The 19,667-nt window shown below is 35.1% G+C and overlaps 1 protein-coding gene across 6 annotated transcripts in view; it reads left to right on the forward strand.

Annotated features, from left to right (window-relative positions):
• HBS1L (HBS1 like translational GTPase) overlaps positions 1-19,667 on the forward strand; it is a 137,954-nt gene that overhangs the window by 109,193 nt on the left and 9,094 nt on the right. For all 6 annotated transcript variants that reach the window (XM_027850646.1, XM_027850647.1, XM_027850652.1 and 3 more), the window contains 5 exons: positions 2,900-3,017; positions 3,175-3,243; positions 6,944-7,048; positions 12,735-12,825; positions 13,240-13,348. In XM_027850646.1, coding sequence (XP_027706447.1) covers positions 2,900-3,017; positions 3,175-3,243; positions 6,944-7,048; positions 12,735-12,825; positions 13,240-13,348 — 492 coding nt within the window. The remainder of the gene's footprint in view (positions 1-2,899; positions 3,018-3,174; positions 3,244-6,943; positions 7,049-12,734; positions 12,826-13,239; positions 13,349-19,667) is intronic.

Below are 19,667 nucleotides of genomic sequence, written 5' to 3' on the forward strand. Positions count from 1 at the left end.
CTGAACTGTCATATTAATCTTCTTAAAGCATTGTCTTGATCATGTTCAACCTCTCCCTCCACTACTCAACAAACTGAAGGGACTTTTGTCTTCTCCAGGATCAAATATAAAATCATATTTGTCGTTCAGAACCCTTCATAACCTAGCCTCTTCCTACCTTCCTAGTCTTCTTACATCTTACTTCCCTTTACATAGTCTTCATTAAGTATTATTATTAAGCATCTGTGTGCCAGACACTGTGCTAAGCTCTGGGGACACACACAAGACTTACAGGCCCTTCTCTCAAGGAATCTACTGGGGGAAAGAACATGCTGAGAACCATGTACAAACATATACACATGTATATGTGTGTATACATACACATATACACATGTTCAGTTGTGTCCTCTTCATGACCCCATTTGGGGGTCACAAGAATATATATACGTGTGTATATATACATATGTGTTATATGTATGTGTGTGTATGTATGGGATTTGTACGTTGGCTGTAATCCAAAGAGAGAAGACACTAGTACTAAGAGGAATCAGGAAGGACTTTTTTCAGGAGGTGAGACTTAGTAGGAAATTGAAAGAAATCAGAATAAGAAGAGGGAGAGAATTCCAAGTATGAGGGACAGTCAATGAAAATGCTAAGTTGAGAAATGTAGTAACCCATATGAGAAGTAGCAAGGAGGGCAGCCTCACTGGACTGAAGAATATGTGGAGGGGATTGAGGCGTAAGAAAAATGGAGAGTTAGGGTGGGGCCAGGTTATGAAGGGCTTTGAATGCCAAATAAGATTTTATATTTAATCTTGGAAATGATAGAACTATGTTCTTTTTTATAAGTTGTGTGGTGGGGATTAAATAATAATTTATCCCTCTATTCATGCCAAACTCTCTCCCCACACCCCACCCCAAAGAAAATTTTGAGTAAACAAAAATTATTTTAATTTTTTTTCTCCCCTGGTAGGCTACCTCTTAAAATGGTACAGAGCATTTGTACAAGGTTCAGAGGAAGTGAGAAAGATGATTAAAGGATGAAAAAGGAATGGTTTTCAAGGAGTAGTTAAGTGATTCAGCTTATTTACCCTGGATCGGAGGAGTCTGGCATGGAAAACCATAAAAACTTTCAAATACATTCATTTACTATCTGCTGGTTATACATAGTATGTCTTATTTCCTATTTTTGGTTAATATGTATTCCACTCATATTCTTTGCTGATGCTCTGACATCTGTTTATTCTTACTAAAACACAGTTATTCTGTCATTCTCCAATTATTAATTACGGACTGTATGCATATGAACTTGCAAGATATCATCCAACTCTGCTTGGACTGATTTTTGCATCAGAGGAATTACAACCTTGACATGGTTTGAAAGTGAGCAGACAGGTATGATCAGGAAGTTAGTGAATCAATAGGCACTATCATGTTCCAGCAACTGTGCTAGTTTCTTCAGGATACCACGATAAAAGTGAAGTAGTCCTTGCCGCAGGCAAGTAGGTGGGTCAGTGGATACAACATCAAGCCTGGAGTCGAGGAAGACCTGAATTCAAATGTGCTTTCAAACAGTTATTAACTGTGTGACCCTGGGCAACTCACTTAACATTTAGCTTCTTCCTCAGTAAAATGAACTGGAGAACGAAATGGCAAAGCACTCCAGTATCTGCCAAGAAAACCTTAAATGGGGTCATGAAGAGTCAGACATGACTGAACTACAATAGAGTCCTGCCCTTAAGGAGCTTATATTCCATTGGAAGATACAAGAAGTCCCAGATAAGTAAAGTCAGGATATAGAAACAGGAAAGGTCTCTTGAAGGAAGTGGAACTTGAATGAAGCCGATCTGCATTATTACGACAACTTTGTGAAAACATTACTTCATTTTTTTAAAAATGCATTCTTGTGAATTTTCCGAATAAATATTCTCATTTAAAAAAATTCTTTTTGTTATTCTTAACTGTATTAACAAGCACGAATATTTCCATATACAAAGAACAGAAAAAGAGGATTGCATGAGAAACTATGAATCTGTTACATACAGCTTGATTTTTCTTTCTAAATATTTAAATTCCAGGACAGCTAGGTGACACAGTGGATAGAGCACTGGGCCTAGAGTCAGGAAGACTCATCTTCATGAGTTCAAATCTGCCTCACTTAACAGCTATGTGACCTTTAACAAGTCACTTAATCCCGTCTGCCTCAGTTTCCCTATCTGTAAGGAAATGGCAAACCACTGCAGTATCTTTGCCAAGAAAACCCCAAATGGGATCACAGAGATTGAGACATGACTGAAAACAGCTGAACCACAACATAAGTTCAACATAATTCCAAAGATCTCCAGCTTATCTCTCTCCCTCTGAACTTCCTTCTGTTTTCATTATATATTTTTAAAAATTGTTCATTGATACCCTTTTCTTCCCTTTTTTCTTCTTTGGAGTCATTATCACTAACCTCTCTTGTTCAGTCCTCTATCCAGTTCACCAAGCTGTTTCTCTGTGTAGCTTATAGGATACTGTAATATGTCACCAAGTAAGAAACTGAAATCATTTTTTGGACATTTTTCAGCATATACTTGTGAATGATTATTTGAAATAGTTAGTTGATAGCCCCTGTCAGTAGGGGGTAAAATAAATCATTGCTTTCTGACATACTGTACTTTTCAACTTTGAAACAGCTTGATTCTGTCAGGTAATGGAAATACAATGGATAGGAAGTTTTCCTCACAGTGGGAAAAAGATCTTAGGCAATGTCTCACTGTGTACCAGTGTTCCACAGACTGGGAAGAATTAAAAAACCTTTCATTCCCAGTAATTTTATCCCACTCACCTCCGCTATGAGAAGGTATCTTACTACCTTCCCCCCAGTTCTCCCCCCCCAAATTAATGTTTTATCATAATTTGTTTTCTTTGTAAATAGGAGAGTGATGTGGCCTTCATCCCTACAAGTGGTCTTAGTGGAGAAAACCTAATTACAAAATCTCAATCAAGTGAACTAACAAAATGGTATCAAGGAAAATGTTTGTTAGAACAAATTGGTAAGTAAAATTGCCAGATGATATTTTCTGTATTGTTAATTGTTCAGAGTTCTTTAATTAAAAGTTATGCAGTAGAAATTTGATGTGATTATTAAGCTGGAAAGATATTTAAATTAGAACTTTGATATCTTTAAGGCCTTATCTTTTTTTCCCTCAGATTCTTTCAAGTCTCCACAAAGATCTATTGAAAAACCTTTTAGATTATGTGTATCTGATGTTTTTAAAGGTAAGTAACATAATATTTTTTAAAAAGTTTGATTATTTTCTCACAATGTAGGCATATTATTTCCTAAAATGTAATTTTATTAAAATTTTACTGTAGATGTGAAAACACTAAAAAAATAAATAAAATAAGCAGTGTGATACATTAGAGCTATACCTATTAGTGTCTGTAGATGATACCACATTGAGAATGAAAGCTTAAACTGTGCTTTTGAAATAATTGATTCATCTTTCAGAGAGTCAGCTTTCCCCAGAATGTAAGGTAGTTTGATGATGCTTAGTGGTATCTTGCTGTCCTGAAAGAAAAAAATTTCCCAAATTCAGAGCTGTGTTTTTTTTTTCTTTCCTTGCTATTGCATGCATTGCATACATATATATTTCTTATACACTAGGGCCCAGATTGAATCATAGTTTGCATTATTATTATACTGGTATTGTGGAAATTAGATTATCTTAGAAATATTTAGTTGGTTATTATAGAAATGTTAATTTGAATATAGTCTCTTGGTAGCAAAAAGCAATAACTATAGAGAGATTAATCAATTACTTCATGGGCACACAGTAATTCACTACATCGGGCTATGGCATAAATTAAAACACAGGCTTTCTGGCTCTCAATATATTTCTTTAGCTATTAGAAAATAACATTGTTTTAAATTTTAAAATATTCATTGAGTATTTGTTGTGCACAAGTTGTGCTGAATACAGTGTACACAAGAACACTCAAGTATATGATACTGCCCCTGCCTTGAACCTCGGAAATTTACACTTACACATGTGTTCTAATACTTGTTGTCATCTTATTAAAACTTAAAAGCCCAATGTTGATCCCTAGCAACATTCTGCACCAGAAAATCAAGCAGGTGGTTTGTAAGTACTTAAAAAAGAAGGTTATGGGGACAAGGAGCCAATACAGCATTGACTAAGTAAAAATCATGCTATATCAAAAATCATTTTTATTGATTCAAAGTAATATCAGCAGACCACGTTGCTGGATTGAAGTAAACAAGGGGATTTAACAACAATAAATAGAAAGTTCTGTATATAATTTGAAAAACTCAGTTTTATGATTACAGGGTTTAGAGTTTTGGCTTGTTAGAAGTTTATGTGAAAAAGTGCTGGGAGTTTTGGCTGACCACAAGCCCAAAATGAGGCAGTATGCTAAATCTCCTAAAAGAAAGTTAATCCAGCCTTGCATTCAGAGAAGTATAGTATTTCAGTCTTGGAAATATAGTAGTCCTTCTTGGACTTCATCTGAATTATTGTTTTCCTTTCTTAGCACTAAGTTTGGCAGAGTGCATCTACAGAATTATCAGTTGGAAGGCAATTCTGAGGCCAAACCTGGACAAGAATCACCTCTACAACATATTAACAAGTTGTAATTTGAGTCTTTGCAAAGATCTCAAGTGAGAGAAACTTGAAATATCCCAAGCCAAGCCAATCCATTCCACTTTGTAAAGCTCAAATTGTTAGGAAGTTTTCTTTTAAATTAGGCCTGACTTTGTATCTTTGCAACTTCCACTCATGCTCAAAATAGATCGAACAAGAAAATGAGGGGATTGGAAACCATGAACAATTGAAGGAGCTTAAAATGTTTAATTTTGAATGAACAGGCTAAGAGGGGATATGATCAGGTTTTTTTTTTCTTTTGAATATTTGAAGGGCTAGTAGGTAAAGAAGGAAATTTGTTTTATGTTGTTCTATAGGCTAGAACTAGAATCATTAAACCAAAATTAAAGAGAAGTAGACTTCTGCACGATACAAAGAATAATTTAGTAGTAATAGATAGACCTGGTCAGTAGTGGAATGAACCACCCTATAAATTAGTGACTCTCTTTTTTATTATTAATAATAATAGTAATGGTAAGAGCTAGCTTTATGTAGTGCCTTAAGGTTTGCACAGGACTTGACATTTATTTTCTCATTTGATCCTCACAACAACTGTATGAGTTAGATACTGTTATCCATATTTTACAGATGAGGAAACTGGGGCTGAGAGAGGTTAAGTAACTTGCCCAGTGTCACACAATGAGTGTCTGAGGTGGAATTTGAACTCAGGTCTTCTTTACTCCAGGTCCATCACTCTATCCATTATGCTACCTTCCTATTTTAGAAGTTAATTAGAAATTGAACAGCTATCTAATATGGAAGTGTAAAAAAGGATTTCCTCCATTAGGAGAGAAACTAGACTAGATAACTTTCAAGGTCCCTTCCAACTTTAAGAGTCCATGTTTCTGTATCCACAGTTAGAAAAATAATGGAACTAATTAGCTTTTGTCCTTTGCTACATGTTTTTATTGTCATCCACAGTGAGAACACAATCTTCCTCTAGTAATGCTTTTGTCTCCTCTCTAGTTCTATGTAGGTTTAGATAATTGTAGTTAATGTTTCCAGGAGCCCTTGTTTGTTATTGGAAGAAATAGATGAGGGCATGATTTCTATTTCAACAGTAACCTGAAAGAATAAATTCACACTTTCACAGGCTAGATTGTTTGTATCTCTCTCACAACAAATGTCTTCCACTAAAGACTGAAATTGCCTTTCTGCCACAGCTGTGGTATCTTCCTGTTCAGGTAACTGTGGAGTTGCATCTGTCATTTTATAACCACTGTTTGAAACTACATGTAAATGGAAGGCTAATTATATAAAGAAGGAAATGTATGTCAAATAAATGAGATAACAGAAATCTGAAAGTAGAATTTGAGCATTTTTTTAACTAAATTTTTTTTAAATGCTGAAATTTAAGAAGAAAAACTAAATGTATCTACTATAAATGACAAAAGTTTAAATAATGGGTGGTAAGATTAGTAGCAACTTAAGGCCAAAGAGGTTGTGACTTGCACAGAGGTTCAGTGATTCAGTGGCAGGGGACCTAGAACCTAGGTCTCCTGGTTTCCAATGTAATGTTTTCTTCTCTACACCAGACTGCCCTAAAGTTCAATGTATATTAGTTTGCAATGACCTGTCACTTGTTTTCTGATCAATAATTTTACTTGTCATTAGTAGGGATTGAATGGTTATGTTCAGTTGAATGATTTATTTGGAAGAGGGAGATTTGGATATTTTACATATATATGTATAGAATTTTCTATTGCTAAATGTTGAGAAGACAAATTCAGTATAGCAAATTATTGACCAAAGAGTGTGTGTATATATATATGTATCCAGTTAAAATAACATAAAGACAATCAAAAGGAAAGAAGTTCTAAGAAATACCAATTAATTTGAATTACAGAATTTTGTAACCTTCATAGATTAACATGTTTAGTCCTTAAGATTGTGTTTAAAATTAAGTTTCAAGAAATTTCTCACTGAAAACCAAAGAACTAAATCTGTCTTATAAAGAAAAGTTCAAAATATTTAGATAATTTTAAATTAACATCATGTATCTGACTATAGTTGAAGTTTAACTATTATTTTGCTACTACTAAGAAAATCCTAAAAATTGAGAAGAATACGTATAACATAGGCAGACTTCAAATAAAATTTGAATACGTTAAAGATTACTTTGAAATATGAATAATTCTTTTGAGCTCCATAAACTCATAGGTGATGGGAACATAGGCTTACAAATTTAGAATTATAAAGGAACCTTAAATTAAGATCATCTAGTTCCACCTCATCATTTTACTGATTAGGTAATAGAATGTTAGCAATACAATAGTATTTGCTATAAATCATTTTAAAGTGTTGACATTTTACAGATCAAGGATCTGGATTCTGTGTGACTGGTAAAGTTGAAGCTGGTTATATCCAGACTGGTGACCGACTGCTAGCAATGCCTCCTAATGAAACTTGCACTGCAAAAGGTATGCATCCCTGAGCAGAGTTTTCTATTGCTAAATGTTGAGAAGGCAGATTCAGTATAGCAAATTATTGACCAAAGAGTAAACAACCAGTTACTGAAATTGTAACTGATTGTCAAAATGATACTAACTGTTGAAGTTAAATTGAGAAAACATTAAACGAATTTCTTCCCGTGTGACTGTGTGTAAATGTCTGTGTGGCTTTGTGTGTGTCAGAATTTTCTGTGACATTGATTTCAACAGCCCGTGTAAGAATTAATTTTCAGAAATATGAAGTTCTCCGAAGTCATTTTAAACTTATTTTGGGTAGGACAGAAGATAATACTAGTTGTATTGTACTGTTTGTAGAGGTTTGAACTGTACTCATCCCTGACTCCTGATACCCAGTGGGAAGACAGATTATTATACTTCATTGTTTTAGTTGCTGTAAAGTAACAGCTTTGAAAAATGTACAATAGAATTTGTTTAGAGGGTTGGGGATTTAAGTTATAAAACTTTTTGATAGATGATAAATATGCTATAAATGTGTGTCAACTGCTCCCTCTCCCCTTTAGGGTTAGCATTAACTCTAAAAGAGAGTCAAATAATTTGAAGTATATTACTATGTTGGGAACCTTTAAGTTAAAGTTAACAACAGCAGCAATAATAATAATGATAGCTAGCATTTATTTACCACTTTAAGGTTCAAAATGTACTTTCCATTTGTTATCTCTTTTGATCCTCACAACAGGTCCAAAGTCTTTGACTTTAGTACAGAAGTAAGATGCTGAATTAGAATTCTTCCTAACAGCTATTAAGCTGACTGTTACAGATGCTGACTTTTTTCTTTTTATTCTTAAGCCATATATTGTGCACATTAAACTAGATTTGATTACATGCTGAATTGGTTTTGTAGTGTCATGCATTTTGTTTTTATTAATTCATTCTACTGATTACATATTCCTGGAAGATTATATGCAGTTACTAAGTGAAATTGATAGAATAGATAAATCAAAACCAAAATTATAGCTTTTGTCCCATGCTTCTTTTCTTAAGTATTTTGTTACCAGTCAGAATATTAAATGCCAGAAGTAGGAACAAAACTGAAATAATTCTAAGATTTAGAAGTCTACGTTAGTGTCTTAGAGGCCTTAGAGTTATAGTTTAAAACTCTTCCCATTATCATTATCTATAGTTTTGTTAAATACCAAGTGCCTACAGGTATCCTATGATTTGTTAAGGTGATGCTAGAGTTGCCTTAATAGAAATCTGAATTTCCAGAAAAACTGCATATCTGAAACTAAAAATCATTTAAAGATCAGTAGATTGATTTGAATATGTTCTTACCCTTTTTAACTTTTCTTGCCTTTCTCCTAGCATTATGATACTACCTTTCGATTGAATGATTCTTAGGTAAATCTCTTTTTCATATTTGAATCATGAATTTGTACTGAATGATGAATCCAAAACCGTAGGGACCCTCACTGATGAACTGGACCCTGTTAGATAGAACTCATTTTTTAAAAAGTGGACTTAGAATTTAAAACAGTTTTTCTCCAAAAGGCAGAGTAAACCACAAGTGATCCAATTCAAACTAGATTTAAGCCTGCTTTCTAAAACTTTTGACTTGTAACTTTACATTTAAATTAATCTGTGACTTTTTTTTAATTAAATTTTTAAAATGGAGGTCATAAAGAGAGAGTGTTGTGTAGTAAAAAGAGTACTGGATCTGTAGTTAGAAGACCAGAGTTCAAATCCTGGTTCTATTACCAACTACCCTTTGAGGTAAGTAGTAGTATTATTCCCATTTTACAGATAAGGAAATTAAGACAGACAGTGGTTAAGACTTGCTTGGGATTACGTTGTAAGTGTCTGAGGCAGGATTTGAACTAAGATTTTGCTGACTCTAAGTCCAACACTGTTGGCAACCCTTCAGGAGAAGGGAAGGTCAAATAGGGAAGGTTTTGGCAGCTACCTGCAGCACTCTTATGTGTGCTATCTGGGTCTGATAGGCTGTACTAGGGGCTGCCTATTTTTTGAATAGCTCCTGAATTAAGAATAGTTTTGTAAATAAAGTTTTGTTGTACATTTCAAAATACAGTAAAACTTTATTTACAAATGTAAAAACCATTGGGAACAAGGAGGGATATGATTCAAAAATAGGAGGAGGATATTAGACTGCAGCTTATTGTTTCCCAACCACTGGGCTGGCCAAGAAAAACTGAAAATGCATTAATTTCAGTCCCTTTTATTTCCAGTCCTCAATGAACCAGTAACACATGAATATAGAGTTTCAGGACTATCAGCATGACAAGGGAACAAATGTCAGGATGATAAAGTCATGATATACATTTCTGGGAGAGAGTGAAAGCATGAGTAAGAATAGTATTGAAGATTTATGAAAAATGTCTTACCATAGAGAAATACATCCTCTTTGAATCAAGACATAAAGGTGGCGATTAGTATGAGAGAAATGTAGAAGATGTCATTTATCTCAGTTGTCCGAAAGCCCTTAACAATTTTTTTTTTCTTTTTGGTGAAGCAATAAGGGTTAAGTGACTTGCCCAGAGTCACACAGCTAGTAAGTGTTAAGTGTCTGAGGCCAGATTTGAATTCAAGTACTCCTGATTCCAGAGCCAGTGCTCTATCCACTGTGCCACCTAGCTGCTCCTAACAAAATATTTTCTAAAGTCTAACTTGCAAAAATGATTTCAAATTACCTTGAAAATTGACTGATGGGTTCAGAATAAAGGGAGATGATAAATGGCAAAAGCATTTCATTCTAAGAGGGCACGTGAAAAATGCCAAAGGAATTATTATACTCATTAGCGTCATTTTTTGTGTCTTCAAAAATGATCTAGGGAAAAAAATGTGCTTTAAACTATCAGTGCTCATTTATAAAATCTTATGATTTAGAATATAGTCAGAAAAAATTCTCAGTGTTCTACAGGAAAGAAGAAAGTCAAACTTGAAAAACCAGTGACAGATGATGGACTATTTGAGATATGGTGACCCTAGATACATCTTTCAGTGTTTGATCTTCTGATTTTTTTGTATCCAAGATCACATCAATGTGGGCATTCCTGTTAACAGTACAAGCTTTAGTCTCTCCACATCTTCTCAATCATTGATTCAATAAATATTTATTGACTAGCTTCTTTGTGCATTACACTGTGCTTTATGTTTGGGAGTTGGGAGATGAAGAAAACATGGACATGTTAATAGGCAGTGGGGCAGCAACTTTTAGGGAGACACAGAGAAGTGAAAGATAAGTGGAAAAAATGAGGATGAGAAGACATGGAAGAATGGGATCAATTATGCATATAGAGGGGTTTGCCTTGGCAAAGAGAAGGGCCATTTTTCTTGTGAAACAGGGATGAAGGAGATAGTAGTGATAGGCTCTGAGTAATGTGAGATGAGGAAGAGAGGACAAGAGAAAACATATACAGTAATGAAGGAAAATGACCTCTTTTTCAGTGAAAAGTGAGGCAGAGTTTTCAACTGTAAGGGTTGGGGAAGGGAGAGCCATAGGAGGTTGAGGAGAGATGAAAAGGTTTGGAAGAGTTGCTGTGGGAAGTGGGATAGTGAATCGATTGGTGAAGGATTGCTTTGCCACAGTGGAGGGCTAGTTGATAATATATAATATAAATTTGTAGTGGATTCAGTGAGCATGATTTCATGATCTTCTCTACTTTGTTCAGCAGCATTTGAATACAAATGAAGACAGCAAATTGTATGAGTAACTCAAGGCTGAGGGGGACACGATCTTTGACAGGATAAGTGAACTGGGAACTTACTAAAGGAAGACAGTGTAGAGATGAAGAAGATGTGGAAAGGAGGAGAGCATGCTTTGGCAGGGGTGATAACATAAGAAAGAACTGAAAGGTGGAGAAAGTGGAGGTCACAGTGAGGGTGAAGAACAGGGTTAGGTAATTCAAGGCGGAGAGAGAGGGAATGAGAACATTTTATGATCAGAGAATGGCATTTCTTTTATCTTGCTTTGGGTAATCACTTCACATCTCTTGGTGTCACTTTCCTAAAACCCTACGAAGAAAGAGGTTAAATTAGCTCTCTAAGGTCTTTATAGCTCTCGACACTATCAACTTTTCTAAATTATCATACCTATACCTAATTTAACTCTGAAGTTCTGCTTATGAAAGATTTTGATATATAAATGATGTCCCTCTGCATAAGGGCCAACTGCTGACCTGTCTGTGGTCAGTCAGAAAGGTCTCTAAATAACTAAATGATATTGTAACATAATCATATCTGGATAATTAAAATATGTCCTTTTTCTCTAAAACTTTTCATATTGTTAATTATACTTTGTAGTGTGTGTCCTACAACCAAACTTGTCTGAGCCACTATGCCAGGTTGCTGGCCCCTGTATGAAATATGATTTAACCCTCCCTCTCCCCATTCCTGAGAATGCTACATAACAGACATAAATATTGTTGTTTAAAAATTAAGTTAATAAAGGTTTATAATCAAATGACTGAATGATTAGAAATCATTCTATTGAAAAATATAGTTTCAGTTGGAATGATAACTGCCTTTAGAAAGAGAATGGTGAATGAAAAATTTGACCAAAGTCAAGTATTTAAAGAGTTGTTAAATTTGTAAATGTTTTTCTCTTAACAGATTTATGCTTTACATATTTAAAGTTGCTTCCAGTCACATAAAAATGAAACTGGAAAAAATACTAAAAAAAAATACTTTGTTCTCCATGTCTCCTCTGAACAAGAGATATTCCCAACCTATGAAATTTCAACTCTAATTTTCTTAAATTATACTATTAGTGGATATTGTTGTACCTGGTTTGCCAGTGATTCCACCAAGCTTTTGGGTGGCCCTCATCAACAAACTTGCCTTTTCCTTGGCTTACTATATTCTTGCCTTGGGGCAGCTAGGTGGCACAGTGGATAGAGCACCGGCCCTGAAGTCAGGAGGACCTGAGTTCAAGTCCAGCCTCAGACCAACCACTTGACACTTACTAGCTGTGTGACCCTGGGCAAGTCACTTAACCCCAATTGCCTAAAAATAAAAAATTTTTTAAAAAAATTAAAAAAAAAATATATATATATATATATATTCTTGCCTCTTCTGTATGCCAAACAGCAGAGGAATTTGTGAGAAAGGTACAGAAAAAAAAACTTATGGGCAATATTAATCATGAAATTTCATTTTAAAATTCTTCAAGATGTTATTTGTATACAAATAAGCTTTTATATGTGCACTTTTCCGATTCTTTTTACTTGTTTCCTACCTCTGAAGATGGGCCTGAGGGAAAGCAGACTACTTGTCTGTTCTGTTTTCAAAAACTTCTGGAAAATGACATGCTGTGTCTTTGTATGACAGACTAAATATAACTCTACCTTATGTTGCAATGTAAGTTTCTTTCTGTCTTTAGAAAAGATGGTGAAGAATTGTTGACCATTCCCCAGAAACTTGAACTTAAAATCTTTATGAAATAAGAAGAAAGCAACATTTTATGGACAAATAAAAGTCATATTATATCTAAGGTGATACTTTAGCAAAGTAAAGTCTAGAGGAAGTGTTTGACTTTCAGTCAAGCTTTTTACTATTTAGCCATTCATATTGAAAATGATGAGTAACGACTGATGAGGGCTAAACGGCCCAAAATTCCTTGGTTGTTTATAGCTCCGTGTCTAGGTATTTCACTTATACTTTGGTTCTTACTCATTTCCAGGAATCATGCTACATGATGAACCTGTTGATTGGGCAGCGGCGGGGGATCATATTAGTCTCACCTTGGTTGGTATGGATATCATCAAAATCAAGTGAGTGCAAAAATTCGTTTAAGCTGTTTTGAATATGGAGCCTAAAGACCTATATATGCCTTGCAACTCAGTGATTCATTTAAAAAAAAAAAAGTTAGGCTGCCTTCATATTTACTGTGAACTTCTACTTTGGTTCTAGTGATTTTTTAAGGCTAATTAGCTAAACCTTGACTAGTTAAAACAGTAGTAATAAGTATCAGTGAACATATTTATCATATTCTTTGAATGGGTTTTGCAAGGTAAGAAAATGATTGAAGATTACTGATGTGGAAACCACATTAACCCTAAACTAGAAGGGCGTATTCACAAAAAGTCCCTAATTAACTGCTGTACCTTTATTTGTAAACCAAACTGAACTGATTGAAAGGTCTTTCCACTACATGCAAATGTGTCTCTTACCCCCTTCTTTTGCAGTGTTGGTTGTATTTTCTGCGGTCCCAAAGAACCCATTAAAGCCTGTACTCGTTTCAGAGCTCGAATCCTCATCTTTAATATTGAAATTCCCATCACTAAAGGATTCCCTGTAAGTTTTTTAATATATTCATTTTGTTTTTTTAAACTTAAAATATATTATTATTATTTTAGAAGTTTTGTGTTCTAAAGTAACTTTCAGCCAAAATAAAAGCAAAAACCTAACTACTAACCTGTATTCTTGACACCGTGGTTCTACAGCAGTCATGAAATAAGTTATATGGAAAATTTGATCCAGATTTTAAACTGAAATGCTGCTAGAAGTGATTACAGAGGGATTAATCTACCATTAAGGAAACTCCATTTTAGAAAGTATTACCGTAAGTGTTAGAGCAGAAAAAAAAAATTTCAAGAATTTTAAAATCTTGAAGAATCATGTAAGTAAAGGGATATTGTCCATATTGATGGTATGTGTATGTTAATGGTCATGCATAGTTACTGCAGGTTATACCAAATAACCAATATTACCGTGATGGAACCTTTTAGAGAATAGCTTCTTTAATGCTTTACAGTAGGGAATAAAATTTGAAACTTGGAATAGTAACTTTTTTAAAAAAAAAAATAAGGGGTCATTCAGAAAATATTTTGCAGTAGGTGACACCAACCATTATGCACAGAAGAATTCACAATAGGAGAATTAAGAAGATTACCTCTTCCACTTAACTATAGAAGCCAGCCAACTTCTTAGACAGATGAAAACTAAGACAGGACTTGCTGGCAACTATGTTGTGGCAGAGTGGTCAGTTATGGAGCAAATTGTAGATCATAGTGGTTCATCACAATAGTGAAGTGAGTTAAGGTAGTTTCTTAAATGCGTAAGGCCAGTTCACAAGTTTGTTACCGACAGATCCTTGAGAGTTTTGCAAAATGGAAAATGTGAAAAGCAGTAGACTAAGTGAATAGAACAGGGTAGAAATATCTTTTCATATATACACATATATATATATACACATATATACACAGCTGACATTTATATAGCTCTTAAGGTTTGCACGATGACATATACATGATCTTCTAACATTGATGTATAGTAGGCATTTAATATATGTTTGTTGATTGACTGAGACCATGTGTAGTAAAGTAAAAGGTAATATCTAGTAATATATTCTGAATAAAATTTCCTTAGGTATGAATTAAACATCTTTAAATCAAACTTTTCTTATGACAAAGAAATGATGAATTCTATAGAAACTGTATTTTGTGGTTATCATATTTCTTTGGATGTTAATATTCTCTCAGGGATGACACCAACACTGATAGTATAGAAAATCGATCCAGGTACTTTTCTAGAAGATTTCTTCTACTTTCTCTTCTGCATTATTCAAGATTTTTTCTCCCTTAGTCAAACTATCTTTCAGTGGGATTGAATTATTTATTATTTAGAAAACATAAATGAATCTGGCACTAGTTATACATGTTTGAAAAAAAATGAAGTTGCATTGTCAGCAGGTTTTTAAGACTAAATTAGTGATTCTAATTTGGGAATAAAGATGGAATATGGTTAAATTTATAGTGTACCTGTGTGCATATATTTATTTTTGTGTGTGTATATTTATACGTGGACATAGATTTCTGAGATTAAGAAAAATTTATTTTTTAGGGCTTTAATTACTTCACACACCATTATAGTAATTAGTGAAAAAATGTTTATAAATGTAGAACTTGACTCAGGAATGATACTTTGTAATTCTGTCCCATATCATGAACTTCCTCCAAGAAAAGGTAGGGTGAAAACATTTTTGTTTCATTGAAAAGTATATGTGATGTGGGAAATTTCAGTAAATTCTGCTTTTATTGTAAGAAACTTTGAAAAATTCGTTGTTGAGAAATTGATGACTGAACAAGTGCAAGTTACTTATTTCTGGTGCTGAACTCATTCTTAGAAAGCGGTATATCCTGCAAGTGAAAAGGGCAGAGAAATTACTAAATGTTTTTACTCATGCAGTTCTGTGGATTGTAGTTCATAGCATTATTTGCCAATAAAGGCCATAGAGAGGTCAGTTGTTACTCTAAATAGTAACGCTGTCTTCCTGTCTGCTGTAGATTCTTAAGTATGAAACGAAAGTTTTAAAGTACGACTTAATCAAATTCCACTTTAATATAGTGGTAAGAGCTCTAATCTTGGAATTATACGACCCCTAGGCTAACTGGCATTGCCACTTAACCAGATGCGTCGTTCTGGGCAAGTCACCTAATATCTGACCTTTCCACTACAGGGCAGTTTTGTGGAAAGCCTTTTAAACTTTAAAAATGTTATATAAATGTGAGTTATTAATTTATATGTAAATACCAAATTTATATTCAATGATAACTTCAACAGGCATTTAACAAAAGTTTTATGTCTTAAGAATAAGACAGTCACAAAATATAGCTAAGATTTGGTTCCTGCTGTCATAGAGGTTAAGTCTGGGAGGAAGAATAATGTGGATGCACAAATACCATGATGAAATATGTTTCAAAAAATGGGCTCTACAATCAGACCAGTTCATTCTCTGTTGATTTTAGAGTAACTAGTGAGTTTGAGAGGTGGGAGGAATGGAAATATAATTGTCTTCTCTAAGTGTTTGGATTAGATTTTTCTGCTGCTTGACCCCAGAGGACAGAACACAGGCACTGTGGGTTGAAGTAACTCAGAGGCAGTTTCTGATTCATTGTAAGGAAAATCTTAATAGAGCTGCTAAAGAGTGGAATGGACTGCTTAGGTAGTTGTTGGTTCCCTGAAGGTTTCCAAACAGGCTTAATGAGTACTTGTTGGGGATGTTGTAGACAGATTGCTTTTAAGATAGTGGATGGAACTAGATAATTTCTGAGGTCTCTTTCATTTGGAGGATCCTGTAACTAGAAAAGGGTGAGTGAAAAAACATATGTTTCATTTTGATTGAGTGGAGAAAAATGATGTTTTTATTAAAAGGCAATGGGTTATCTAGTACAGCGGTGGGGAACCTGTGACCTTGAGGCCATATGTGGCCCTCTAGGTCCTCAAGTATGGTCCTTTAATAATTATTAAGGAGATTTGTTCTGTGAAGTTTGGATTCAGTCAAAGGGCCACATTTGAGGACCTAGAGGGTCATATGTGGTCTCGAGGCCGCAGGTTCTCCACTCCTGATCAAGTGTGTTTTAGTGTTTCACAGGTCAATACACAGGTAACACCATTTGTTGGGCAGGAGAACACAGGAAGGCTCCTAACACTGACAGGTATTCTAGCACAGGTTCACTTTTGATTTGGTCAGACAGGAAGACAGCTTCGGAGGTTTAAATAAACTTACTTTATTCTAGTCTAGTCTTCTCAAAAGGGTTGTTGGTAATGGGAGCACCAACTCCTACAGCATTCCCTAATCACACTTCTCGCAGGGGCAATCAAGAATGGGAGTACAACTCCTTCAAGATCCCTTAAGCCTCAATGGGTGCTGGTTGAGGCAAACACACAGATTCCCCCTCCCAAGCCTTGATGGGGGCTGATAAAGGCAGGTACATGCATTCCTCTGTGTATTACCCAAATCCCAAAATGGGTTACCACTCACTGACCAGTGCCCGCTTGCTTTATAGGGCAACAGACAAAGAAGGTATCTTGCCAACATTAAGCTCACAGGTTAACTTTAGCAATATCATCATGATGTAGCTCAGCATTGGTGTACATTATATCGTCCCTGTATCTCATTGTGCAAGCATGGTGGAGATGTTTTCAACCATGATTTATGGGTAATGTTATCTAGGATCCTGCAACTATTGTCTAAAAAGGAATAACAAAATCCTCCTTACGCACACTAAAATTCACTTTACTTACATTTAGTCAACAGTATATACCTATCTATCAACATAGAAATCATCCATTCTTGACTAGAAAACCACTCCTGGCATTCACCTGGATTAGGACCTGTGTTTCTTTTAAGCTACATGATAAACTTTTAAGTGTCATGTTCCAAATTCTTCAACTCTATGTCTGAGAAAAAACCAGGAAGTGGCTATGTTTGTCATCTGGTCTATGCCCTGATGCCCCCACTTCTTGGTTCTAGCTGTCTCTCAGATAAGTCAGTCTTTTTATTTTTTAAAGACCTATCTGCTTTATTTAAAAAATTTTTTTTTGAATTATCAACAGTCACTTCCATAAGCTTTTGAGTTTTAAATTTTTCTCCCCCTCCCTCTCCACCTCCCTCCCCAAGACAGCATGCAATCTAATATAGGCTATACATATATATTCCTGTTAAACATGTTTTTACATTAGTGATGTTGTAAGTAAGAATTAAAACCAATAGGAGGAACCACCAGAAAGAGGAAACAAAACACAACTGAAGAAAAAAATAGCAAGTAGTATGCTTTGATCTGCATTCAAACTCCATAGTTCTTTCTTTGGATGTGGATAGCATTTTCCATCATGAGGCCTTTGGAGATGTCTTAGAGCCTTGTATTGCTGAGAAGAGTTAAGTCTGTCAATATTAGTCATCACACATCGTGGCTGTTGCTGTGTACAGTGTTCTCCTGGTTCTACTCATTTCACTCAGCATCAGACCGTACAAATCTTTCCAGGTTTTTCTGAAGTTAGCCTGTTGATAAGTCAGTCTTAACCCTGTGAGCAGTTCTTCTTTTCTAGTCTGCCATCCAAACTTGATTCAAGTAAAGAAATCAAGGCCTAGGGAGGTAAAATGATTTGCTGTAAGTTTACATAGAAAATCAGTGGCAGACTAAACCAGTCCATACATAGACTGTTGACTTAAAATTCAATTAAATAAACATTTACTAACTGTCTGCTACATGAATGATACGGTAGTAGGGCTAGGTGTATAAAAATAAATATGAAAGACTCTGCCCTAAGGAACTGATAGTCTGCTGAAGGATCCCACATATACACAGATAAATAAATGCAAGTTAGTTGGAAGGAGAGAATGTTAACAACTGGGCATGGGTGTTAGATGAGGGTAGAGAGTGGAAAATTCACAGAGTTGATGCCAGCTGAGCTGAGCCTAAAGAATGCTAAAGATCCTGAGGGGTACAAGTTGAAAAGGGAGCACATCCTGAACATGAAGGACAGCCTGGGTGAAGACAGGGAGGGACAAGAACTGGGATGTCACATTTGGGAAGCTATACATCAGCTTGGCTGAACTGTGGAGTGTGAGATAGGGGTTAGTATGAAATAACTTGAAAGAAAAAGCCCAATTGTAGTTGGCTTTACATTACAAGCTGAGGAGTTTGTATTTGATCCTAGAGACAGAAAGGGAGCTAATGAAGATTTTTGACCAACAGAATTATACAGTCAGACCTTTGCTTTAGGAAAATTGCTTCAGCAACTGCATAGAGGATGGATGGGACAGGGGAGAGAATTGCATGTAAAATTAGTTTTGCTAAGTTAAAGAAGGTAGCTTGGTTATCTCCTTTGTTGTAGCAAACAGCAGTGAGTTAGGCAGGGGTTCTTGATATAGAAGCTGATATTCTCAGAAGTAACAGTGGCCAAAGTCAGTTAACGATCTGGGTCTGCTTAACTTGAGAGCAAACCCCCAGCACAACTCAGTGGCTTATGATCTCATTATAGTGTAGCATATTGCACTAATTGATATGAATGAGAGTCTGAGTCATCAAAAACTGTATCCTGCAAATCAATGCTTAATAAGTCTTAATAGAAGTAATTAAATTTATACTCAGTGTGCTCTCTCATAAAGATGAGATGATACATCTGATACGTTTTAGAGAGTTGTTTTGTTTTTTAAGGGGAAATAACTTTTCCATGTTAAAGGGTAAAACTTTAGTCATCTGGAAATTCACTTGTGTATAACATTTTACATGACTTTGGTATCTTTTTGATGCCACCATTCAGGGAATCAGGGATTTATACCCCTGGTTCTATGGTCATTCCTCTCTACTTCTGCAGTATCCTTTCTGGCACCCTGCCTAGTCCAGAAAAGCACACCATTGAAAGGACACTATTTTGCTACAGGTCAGAAGAAACTCTTTTTGTGAGTCTTATTGTCTTCTTAGGACACAATATAGCTACAGCTCATTTATATTTTTGATTACTTTCATGAAGATAGATTAGGCAAGGAAGTTTGATACTTTGCATGTATTATACAGTGGCACCTGCACAGTAAGTATTTGTTGAATAAGGAAGAAAAAAAAAAACAACAAAATGGAAAGAGCATTGGCCGGGGAGTTAGGACATCTAAGAACAGTTGTAATTTCTCATTTGATAAAATGAAGGCTTGACCTCTAAGATGGTTCTAAATTTCCTAAGTTACACTATTCTGTGGTTTTCATTTTCCAACAATGCCAAATAAAGTATATATTACTATATGTACACTGAACACAGTAGTCAGAGGAATGAAAGTGAGTGAGAGAGTGTGTGTGTGTGTGTGTGTGTGTGTGTGTGTGTGTGTGTGTGTGTG

The sequence above is a fragment of the Vombatus ursinus genome, unplaced genomic scaffold, assembly GCF_900497805.2.
Source record: "Vombatus ursinus unplaced genomic scaffold, bare-nosed wombat genome assembly UNPS02009132.1, whole genome shotgun sequence".
Taxonomy (NCBI): Eukaryota; Metazoa; Chordata; class Mammalia; order Diprotodontia; family Vombatidae; genus Vombatus; species Vombatus ursinus.